This window comes from Castanea sativa, chromosome 1 (assembly GCF_040712315.1).
Source record: "Castanea sativa cultivar Marrone di Chiusa Pesio chromosome 1, ASM4071231v1".
Classification (NCBI taxonomy): domain Eukaryota; kingdom Viridiplantae; phylum Streptophyta; class Magnoliopsida; order Fagales; family Fagaceae; genus Castanea; species Castanea sativa.
This window is the reverse complement of record NC_134013.1, coordinates 70,269,749-70,280,903: the sequence shown is the minus strand read 5'-3', so window position 1 is coordinate 70,280,903 and position 11,155 is coordinate 70,269,749. Positions and strand designations below refer to the sequence as shown.

The 11,155-nt window shown below is 36.4% G+C and overlaps 2 protein-coding genes across 2 annotated transcripts; one reads left to right on the top strand and one right to left on the bottom strand.

Annotated features, from left to right (window-relative positions):
• Positions 1-495: 495 nt before the first annotated feature.
• Positions 496-5,111, bottom strand: LOC142621967 (cation/H(+) antiporter 18-like). The gene is made up of 4 exons (XM_075795367.1): positions 4,971-5,111; positions 3,614-3,856; positions 1,892-2,893; positions 496-1,821 (listed from the first exon to the last, which is right to left on the bottom strand). The coding sequence occupies exons 2-4, from the start codon at positions 3,812-3,814 to the stop codon at positions 613-615; spliced, it is 2,412 nt and encodes an 803-aa protein (XP_075651482.1). The 5' UTR covers positions 3,815-3,856; positions 4,971-5,111; the 3' UTR covers positions 496-612.
• Positions 5,112-9,589: 4,478 nt separating this feature from the next.
• Positions 9,590-10,927, top strand: LOC142633373 (paired amphipathic helix protein Sin3-like 2). The gene is made up of 4 exons (XM_075807604.1): positions 9,590-9,660; positions 10,143-10,304; positions 10,397-10,724; positions 10,832-10,927. Exons 1-4 carry the CDS (start codon positions 9,590-9,592, stop codon positions 10,925-10,927), a joined length of 657 nt encoding a protein of 218 aa, XP_075663719.1.
• The last annotated feature ends 228 nt before the right edge of the window (positions 10,928-11,155 follow it).

Sequence of the window (11,155 nt, the reverse complement as noted above, 5' to 3'; positions counted from 1 at the left end):
AGATACAATTAGAATAGGCAAAGAACGGATATAAAAAGAGAAGGTTGCAGATTATAGCAATTTAGCAAAACTTCCATTCTAGTGACCTTACAAATTTATAATTCCATAAAGCAATACAAACACATATAAAGAATCCCTCCAATTATAAAATTCCAGCTATTCTATGTCAGGTAACACTCTAACAATTTATACCAGTCTGAACTCTGAATTGTGGCAGCCCCCTCTATTCTTGAAAATGATGCTTAGTTTAGCCCTTAAGCATTCACTATTACGCTTGTGTTTAGAGAAAAATCTAGACAGTAATGGACTATGCGTCGATTCATATTATCATAGATAACACAACATTCACAAAGGACAAGATAATGGATAAAGAAATTTCATTTTGTTCTTTATTCTTTAATGTGTTGAGATGTAAAATGACAATCATTTTAAGTGAATAAGAACATATGAGATTCTAAACAGATGACCATATGATGAGTATCTTTTATATATATATATATATTTACATAACAAGGGAGACAATGATTTGTCTAAGAGTGAGAATCATAACCTAAGAAGACAAGCTAATCTGACAGCTTTCAATTACATTCTGTAGTACATTCTGTAATTCAATTAGTTGGATTCTGAGTCTTTGTCAGGTGACTCATCCTCCACTTGCAGGGTCAAATTTGGAGATGTTCCGCTTTTATATTGCTGGACTATCAAAACTGATGCTGTTGTTGAGAAATCAGGTGAAGTCAACAAACTTCCTACAGGCCCCAGTTCTGGGCAATCACTCCTGCTTAAATCCAATGCTGCTTCACATTCAGGCATTCGACCAACCAAAAACAGATTGCAGCACTTTAGCTCACTGAGCACAGCAATTGTATCTGCAGCATTTCTGACCAATTTCTCTGCATATTTGATGGAGTCATTTTTGGCCATATTCTGCTTGAATTCAGCAAGGAACTCCTCATCTGATGACCTCAATTCGGTGCTAGAAGAGGAGTCTATACTCACTCTGACAATTTCTCCCATGCTTTCAGGTTCCACTATGAAACGAATGACCATTAGTCTTATACCAGGGTGTTCAGCCATGCGAACCCCATAAGCAAGGGCTTCACGGTCATCACAGCCCCCAAAGAAGGGGACCATAATGAAATAAGAAACATTACTTGCTGCTACTTGAGTGGTTCCACCAAGCCCACGATCAACCAAAATCCCTACTGAGCACCGTGCATGTTCAAGAACCTTAAGATTAACCAAGTGAAAGTCATTTCGGGTAGTCTCGAGCGAACCATCTACTCTTTGGTGCTTATGGAATGGAAGAATTATAATTGCAGCTCTATTCGTCTCAGCAGCGTTACAGATGTCATCATGCATGTCTGGAATTGATGAGATTGCTTTCATTGACCGGATGGACACATGACTTAATTGCCTGTAAGCCTCAAACGCCACAACAACATGGTTAGAATCTGATTGCTGGCTCTTATTCCAGAAGGGCAACCCATGTTTTCTTGCCTTATGTACCATTATTATAGCTGAGGACCTCTCAGAGAGTTCCATGAGGTGCAGTGCATCCACTGAAAGTCCTTCACGCTTCTCAGATCCTCTTGAGGCCTCAAGGAGGTTAATAATTGATGGAATGTTTCTTGCACTGTGGTAGCAGGTCAAAATCCTAAGTTGGGTATTTGGATTCTTCCTTTCAATTGTTCTATTCTTGTAATCAGCCATTCTTTTCCTTTTTTCTGGCTTATATATAGCCATGACAATAGGTGTGGTGATGAAGGTAGTGAACAGGGCCATTAGAACCATAATGGCAAAAGTCTGGTCATTCAATACCTGCAAATGGAAAAAGCAAAGCTGTTAGAACCATAAGATTTTGATTCCCACCATAAAACACTCACATTACCTTTCTATCTTTACCAATGTTGAGAACAATGAGTTCAACCAAGCCTTTAGTGTTCATTAGGAATGCCAATGTGAGAGCTTCACGAAGAGGTGTTTTGCAAAGAAGAGTCACCAAAAGAGTGCCAAATATCTTCCCAAAACAGGCAGTAAATATGACTAAAACCAGAAGACCCCATGATTGAAGCCCCTGAATTGTGGCTACATTTGTCTTCAATCCACTTGAAACAAAGTACAGTGGCAGGAAGAGACCAGATACAAGATCCTCAACTTTTTCCACAAGAGTGTCTGCAAATGGCCCATCCTTTGGAATGAGAACTCCAATCACGAAAGCACCGAACATGGCATGAATTCCAATAGCATCAGTAACAAGCCCAGCAGCCAGAACAACAGCCAATGTAGCACAAATGTAAGTCTCCTTTACTGGCTCGCCTTCATGGCATCTCTGGGCTATCCATTTGAAGATTGGGGGGACAATCAAAATTGCACAAACAACAAAAACGCAGCCAGATAAGAAGATCCAAAGCGAGACAAGGGAAGATTTGCCAGTGCCAGAGAGTGCAATGGCAAGAGCAAGTAGAATCCATGCAACCACATCATTGACTGCTGCAGCTGACATAGCCATTTTTCCAACATCAGTGGTTAAAAGTTTCAGCTCAGCCAAAATACGAGCTAAGACAGGGAAGGCAGTTATGGAGAGGGCCACACCCATGAAGACAAGAAACGCATTTCTATTTACACCCCTAGATATTGTTTCTTTTAGGACATATGAGGAACCAATTCCTAATGCAAAAGGAAGGCTGATTCCTGCAAGAGCAATGCCCAATGCTTTCTTTCCAGTCCAACGAAGAGATTTGGGGTCTAACCCCAGTCCTGCCAGAAATAGAAATAATAGAAGACCAATGTTTGCTAGAGTATCTAAGACTGGGAGACTTTTTGGTGGGAAAATTGCTTGCATATAGCTTTTGCTTCGTCCCAGTGCTGATGGCCCAAGTAATATTCCTCCCTGTCAAATAGCAACACAAGGTAAACTCACTAAATGAAAACAAATTTAAGCAATGGTAGCAATTTCTGTCTGGCTGAGTAATTTTAAATGTGAAAATGTCAATTTGGTGAAACCCATAGAGCAGGCTCCATAACTCCAACATTTTACGTTATTCAGTGATCTGACCTATATAAAAACAGTTATTTCTCTTTCTTTTCTTTTCATTTTTTAATCTTTTCAAAAGCAACCATCATTCCTCTGTTCTGAAAAGTAAACCTCAAGAAAACTAAGGACTTGAAGTTCATGTCCAAGGGAAAAACAAATAAAAAACAGTAGATGGATAGATAGATAAATACATTCGCAAACAAGAATGCAGGTGTGTTGAACCAAGTGATTGTTTAAACTGAAAAATAAAACTTCTTTTGCACTTTACAAGGTATATTGCGACTGTAACCGACAAATTTGTGGCACCTAAACCACATCATCAGAACTCCAAGTTTACACCATAAACTGGAAAACTTTTAACCCACATAGGTTTTCTTATTACCTTTTTGAACTTCAGATGTTGAGGGGAAAAAATTAGTAAAGATATCTTAGAGTAAAGGACCTATGCACTACTCTTTAATATCTGCCTTAAGGGATTAAAGTGATAGTGGGTGCACAAAAGTATGTCATATCAGGCAAGAGAAACTGATATTTAATTAAATTTAATGCAAGTATGGGAAGAAGAAACGAACTTACAATTATCTCTGCAATAACTCGTGGCTGTCTTAATGGCTTTAGGATGAAAGCCAGACCCCTTGTAACTACAAGTACAAGGCATATCTGCAAAATGACAAGAGGCAGTGAAAATTGAAGAGGATCATCTCCCTGAAATATTCCATTTGATGTAGGTTTCATTGGAGATGGACATATCAGTCCTGCTGTAGCGTTGGAAACCATTTTGCTTTAACGAAGTCCACAAAAATTAGTTTACTTCAGAGCCTGCAAAGAGAGACACCTTATCAAACTCAAACTCTAAAACCTGATTGAGATTAGACTTGAGTTTGCATGATATTCCTTGTTTACCACCACAAGAAATCCACTAGCATCCTCTACATCATACCAAACAACTATGAACCTACACGCGCACACACACAGTCACATACACATGGTGGAGACCCACCTTCCATCTCTAATGATGATGTCTAATAATCCCACTCTAAAGATAATAATGCTCTCTAAAGGTGATATCTTTAAGCCTAATAATTCTGCTTAAAAGATATTCATGATCTCTAAAAGGTGACATCTTTACAGTTTACTCTTATTCATTACACAGTCAATGTGGACTCCGTTCATGCACCAAACTACAGTAGAATGAATCTCCCAGAAAATTTAAGCTTTCAGGAGCGTGGGATCAAATATAAACACATCAACGCATAATCAAATTATATCCTTAACTTAATCCTACTTTAGATCAATTTGGCTGAGAGTAAAATATACAATTTTATATTTCTTGACTTCAATCAAACTCAAACTTAATTATAAATTTTGATCACACAAAAAAAGGAATGAATAAATAAATAAATAAATATACCAGGAAAATAAATAAAATGGTTCACAGATTCTCATTTAATAATCTCTAAACAAAACCAGTCCCTAGAAATATCTAGATTAATATATAAAATTTTCTTTTTCTTGACTTAGAACAAACTGAAACTCAATTATAAGTTTTGATAAAAATAATAATAATATAAATGAACAAATAAACCAGGAAAAAAGTCCAAAAATATACTGCTTCTATAAGGCTTTCATCACACAATTTTGCCTGATAAAATAGACCCACTTAAGTTAATGTTCCACCAAATTCTCGTTTAATAATCTCAAAACAAAACCAGTCCCCAGAAATATGCATGCGTGTTTTCCTTACTGTGCACAAACACATTATTCAATATATCTATATATCTAAACCAGAACTCAGGTTCAACAAAAGAACAAACGAAAAAACATTCTCCATTAATCTAAACGCAACCCATCAAAGCCTTAGATTTCTAGACAACAAAAAACAGACCCCAACTGATCAAAACGAATAAAAAAGCCTATGGAGTATAATGGTTACCTGCCTGTGGCCAGAACTCGCTGACACAATGGATCAGATTCGAACCAGCGCTTTAAGTTGAGCGGAAAAGAGGTGCTTGAAGGGCCCAAAAGTTTTTTTCTGTGTGTACTGTGAAGTCAGATAACATAAAGTAGTGTGAGTTAAGGCTTGGGTGGCAATTATAAGAGAAAATTAAGGAAGAAGAGTTCTTGTAGGAGTGAATTTTGTCAACTCCTTTGTCTGTTTATATGCGTGCACAGATATCCTGGGCCCACTGACTCATGTTGGATTCAAACTCGGACACAATGACTGTAGGTGTTACATATACTATGGATATTGGATAAGATTTTTTTTTTTAACTATATCATCTTCAATCCGAGGGGGACTATATTTGACATCAACAGCCAAGTCCAAATTTAAAAAAAACTGAAACTCTATCTTTCTAACTCTAACAAGTCCAACTTAAGATTCTGTTGTTATAAGGCACCAGCACTTCAGATTCTGTTGTTATAAGGCACCATTTTACTGTTGTTATAAGGCACCAGCACTTCAGATTCTTTTGCTTCAGGTACTTGTCCTCTTCTCTATTCATTGAGTTTTGTTTTTTCTCTTTTGCATCAGGTACTTGTCCTCTTCTCTATTCATTGAATTTTGTTTTTCTCTTCTTGTTTTCTTTGCATGCTGATTTTCTTTCACGTTGCTTATACATGCACAGATCTCACAAGAGAGATAAATTTCACGGTGGATTAATTAGTATGAGAATCATTGTATCGAAATAAGAATAAAACCGATAATAAGTGCATGTGGTCTCTATTCCACACAAATTATATCTCCTCCAAACATGACACCCCTTGATGACCTTTTTTATTGCATCTGAACTATATTCTCTTTGGAATCTTTGGAATCGAATATGTTATGAACTTTTTTTTTTTTTTTTTTACTTTTTATGTACTTTGATGATTCTTGAAGTTTCTAACTTGAGAATTTTTTTTTTTTAATCCTTGAAAGAGTTTATCTTAATATTTATTTTAATAAAGATAATTATCACCAAATAGTCAACTATTAACTTAATTTAAAATTTGTCACTAAATTTTGATATATGCTTAATTAATTTTTCAATTTTACCAACTTTTTCTTTAAAATATAAAAAAAATATATATATATATATATAATTAATTAATTAATTGAACATGAACTTTTGAAATTTAAAAAATTAAATCCCTTCAAAATTGGGGCAACACCTTTTTGATAAATAGTTAGGGGTACTAAGAGACTTGAATTCTAAGTGTTTTATATTAAAACATCTGAAGAGTCTCATTGTGTCAATTAATTGACTTATAAGGTCTTGACTTGAGCCTTGGGGCAGCACCATTTAAGGGGTGGCAAAGATACCATTCAAGTTTGCTTTAACTCATATTATTGGAGAGACATGTCGAGCAACTCTGCCACATCCCTGAAACTTTTGCAGTATCTTTTCCTTTCATGGGAGATATATGCTCTTTATAGTTCTTTACTTCTTTTTCTTTTTTTCTTTTTTTTGGGTTTGTGATTTGAGAATTGAGAATTTCGTGGAAGATTAGTTCAGAAATGAAGAGATTAGGAGATGATGGTAGCTGTTCACAATCTAAGCTATTGTCTGGTTCTTGGAGTGGAGACTCGTAAGTTTCTTTCTCTGTAAGCTTTTCTCTTTTGTTGTTTTCACTTTTTTTTTTGGGGGGGTTAGAAATAGAATTGCTCAATTCCTAAATTAAGTTCGGTTTGGTTTGCTAAAAAATGTTTGGTGCGAAGGTTTTTTTTTTTGGTGAGCGAAGGGAGATATGAATTTTTGTTCGAATTTGAATCCTGCTCTTGGCTTATTTTGTAATGGATCTGCTTGTTGTAATTGGATTGTATTTTTAGGCAACTTATTGTGTGAGAATTTTTCAAATGAATTGTGAAAGCTTGGAAATTTTTTCCTTTTGTGGGATAATTTTTGGTTGATAATTGGATGATTCCAAGTAAAGGAATGCAGGCAATGTCACTAAAGAACAAGTTATAAACTTTTGTACTCTCATAGAGATCACATTGATAATATGAACATGCTGTGTCTATGGAATAACTGTGCTATAGATGTTAATTGATTGGATCAATTGATGTTATGCTAATTATATGTTATATATATTGTTGATGTGAAGAGATGGGCAATCCCAAGTCCCAGCGAGTGGTCTTGGTGATAGCTCTCGGAAACTAACAATAGGTGATGGCAAAACCTTTCTCAAGGAAGTGGAGGAAACGTTTTAAGACCAAAAAGAGAAATATCACAAGTTTATTAAGGTCTTAACTGAGTTCAAGTATCGAAGGTACAGTAATCGCATGTATGAAGTTTTTGTCTTGGATTAATGGAACATTGCATCCAAAACCTAACGGATTATGCCATTTTTTGTTCTCGCAGAGCTAACGCCGCTGACGTCATTGCCAAAGGGAAGGAATTATTTGAAGGGCATAATAACTTGATTTCTGGGTTTAACATCTTCTTGCCAAAGGGGGAAGAAATACACTTGACAAATCAGAAGGAGAATTAACTTCAAATGGACTCAAGATCATGTTATGCTTCATCATTTTATTCTTTAAATGGCTGCTTTCAGCAACCTATAGTTACTTCCCATGTTAATCAAGATCTTAGTGTTGACCGTCCAGAGTTGGACGCCGACAAATAAAGCAACAGAAAATTCCCTGCAATCAAATTTTGATATATTTGTTTTATGTTTGATTTTTCGTAATTTATTGAATATTTGCTCTTAAACTACTTGGCACCAATGCTCACACGTGGTAGGTTTGGGTTAATGCAAACTTTTTAGTTGTATTTTTGGTCAATAATTTAATTAGCACCTTCTGGTATTTCCAAAAAAAAATGTTCATTGCTCAAATCCCCACCCCACTTATTGATTTATCAAAAGGAAAATGGAAGCGGCTTAACTTTGTGGGTGCGGGGGGAAGGGGGGGGGGGGGGAGTTGTGAGAAAAACAGGGAAATTTCATTGTAAAGTTTAGGGTATGATAAATAAAACCTGTTGTTCTAAGAGTTAAATTGTGTTTTAAAAAGTATAAGTAACAAATTGCAAATTAATCTATGAGGTTATAACTAAGAATTAACAAATTAAACCTTAGCCCCATCCCATGTAAATTTTTTATGGCGATAAGGCACCCAAGATCAGACTAAAAGAGTGCACCCCAAACACATGACTACATAACTAGTTGAATTACCAACTCTTGGCTCAACGCGATACGATTTAAGGCAAGGATATCCGTTAAGATGAGAACACCTGACAAGTGTTTCAAATACATTTGTTCTCATTCCAACAGGTCTAGTTCTGGCCCAAGTTCTCATCCCAATGGGTCTAGTTTTGACCCGAGTCCCATATATCATTTAAATAGACGTTAACATCAAAATGAGAGGGAAAAAAATAGCAGGAAAGAAAAAAAACAAAAACAAAAACAAACAAACAAACAAAAACAAAAGAACACTTCTGTATTGGCGAGGGAGAAAAAGAGAGAGAGAGAGAGACCCTCCACTGCTGACGCCTGATGCCTCATTCCACTGCATCGGTGGCCACCCCACCTGTACGTTTACTTATATGCTTACATCTCTTCTCTCCTAATACTCCTATCCAAAGGAAAACAAGAAAAGCTGGTGTTCTACAATTTGCAACAGCTGGTTTTCTTTTTCAACACTTTCTTTGGTTTCTTTTTGTCTTTTTCGTCCTTCTTGGGCACACAAATTTACTTTCACTGCTTACTATTGAAGACTCATGTTGATAAACTGTTGTGATGATGCCGAAGAAATCACCAGTAAGCTGCGGGTACTCCTCCGATTGAAGCAACACCTGCAAAGAGAAAATAGATGATCGACAGAGAGCACCGGTGTGGTGCCGGCCAAGAACCCTCCGACGATCAAGTTAGAGTCTTAAACAACCCTAGAGTGCCAGAGTTGAGATAATTGTGCGTATCTTTGGGTCATGAGGGTCTTGGGGTATATATAGTGGTATGTGGCTGAAATGTGCGCCTTGGTGAAGAAGTACTTTCCTTTTAAAAGAGTAATTCGCGGATCTTTGCCTATTGTATTGAGCCCTTTCCTTATAGGAATCTTCTTGACTAAAGTCAAACGTGTATCGCAAGAACTTTCCTTATATTCACATAAGCAGAAATCAAGATAGGCTAAAAATGAAAGTTGGATTACTCCTTCAGCTTTCACCTGACAAGGTCGTCAGCCCACGTGTACCTCCTACACTATCGTCAGCTTATGTATGCCTCCACAAAGGACGTCAGCCAAGGACCTTACAGCCAAGGTCGTCAGCCCTGTCTCGTCAACGTGATCCGTCAGCTTATCGTTGCTATGTAAGGGACATAGCCCTGAACGCCGAAAAAGGAGGCATCTTAATGAGATTGGCTGACGGGTTGTGTATTCCCGTCAGCCTTCTTAAAAACGTCACTATCATGTTGCAATGTCGTTCTTGGGGTATCTTTGGTCTGATAAAACTCTTTTTTCTTTCATGGGAGATATATGTTTTTATAGTTTTTATTATAAATTCTCAAATTCTTATTGGTCTCTTTCTTTTTTGCGGGGTTAGTGATTTGAAATTTTCCTGTGGGATTAGTTCAGAAATGAAGAGATTAGGAGACGGCCGTAGCTCTTCGCAACCTAAGCCACCGTCTGGTTCTTCACATGGAGATTCGTAAGTTTCTTTCTCTGTACCTTTTCTCTTTTGTTGTTTTTACTTTTTCTTTTTAGGTAGAACTTCTTATTCCTTAAATTCTGTTTGGTTTCCTAGAAAATATTTAGTGGAAGGTTAGTTTTTTATGTATGATAGAATTAGCTGAATTTTTTTAAATCATGCTCTTGGCTGGATTTGTAACGGGTTCTGCTTTTTGCAATTGGAATTTAATTTTAGGCAAGTTTTCATGTGACAATTTTTAAGTGACTTGAAACATATGAAAGCTTGGACTTTCTTTCTTTTGTGGGAGGGAGAGTTTTGAATCTTGGTTCTCCAAGTAAAGGATAGCAGGGAATGCCACAGATGAGAAATTTGAACCCTGGGAATCAGTTTGCTGTTAAAATTGACTGGGTATCAGCAAGTAATAAACTTTTGTACTCTCATAGAGATCACATTAGTAAATATGATGAATATGTTGTGCTTATGGAATAACTGTACTATAGATGTAATGGAGGCGGAGGAGGTAGTGATCTTGGTTGTACCTTGCGGGAACAAAGAAAAAATTATGCCTTAACCTATCTCAAGGAAGTGAAGGAAACGCTTCGAGACCAAAGAGAGAAATATGACAAGTTCCTTAAGGTCATGAAAGATTTTATGGATCAAAGGTACAGTAATTGCATTATGAAGTTTTTGTCTTGGATTAATGGACATTGCATCTAAAACCTATAAAGGATTATGCCATTGTTTGTTCTTGCAGAACTGATGCTTATGATGTCATTGCCATAGTGAAGGAATTATTTAAAGGGCATAATAACTTGATTTCTGGGTTTAACTTCTTCTTGCCAAAGGGATCTGAAATAGCCCTTGACAATGATGAGGCTCAGCCACAGGATTTATTAAATGAAGCTTGGAGCTTTGTGACCAAGATAAAGGTGAAATTATTGTCTTGTTCTGTTGAATTTCAACTGCAAATGTTGGTTCCTAGCGTTTTAATAAGGAACTATGCGAGTGTTTGTAGAGAATTATTAGACATTTTAATTGACTTCCGGAAGGGGCGCATGGACATAAATACAGTCCAAAATCAGGTAAATATGTGCTATGGTTCTGTTTGTTTCACTGCTCTTGTTTTGGAAGGTTTTCTTGTTAATGTAATTTTCAGTATTCTTAGAGGTTTTTATTTTACAATTTTCAGATTTCCATTCTTTTTGATGGTCATGCGGATTTAATTGATGAGTTCACTATATTTCTTCCCCCGAACGCTGAACCTGTTTCAGCAAAGAAATGGTAAGCCAATAAATCTATTTCATTCAGCATTCAATCATTACTTCCCATGTTGATAGTGTTGACCAGCCAGAGCTAGACGATGGCAAAGCAATGAAAATTCCCTGCTATAAAATTTCGATATAATTTTTTTTATGTTTAAACTTTGGCAATGTATTGAATACAAATTTGGGTTAAACACAAATTGTTGGAAGTGGTAAACCTAAAGATGCCTCTTGATATTTTATAACAGTTT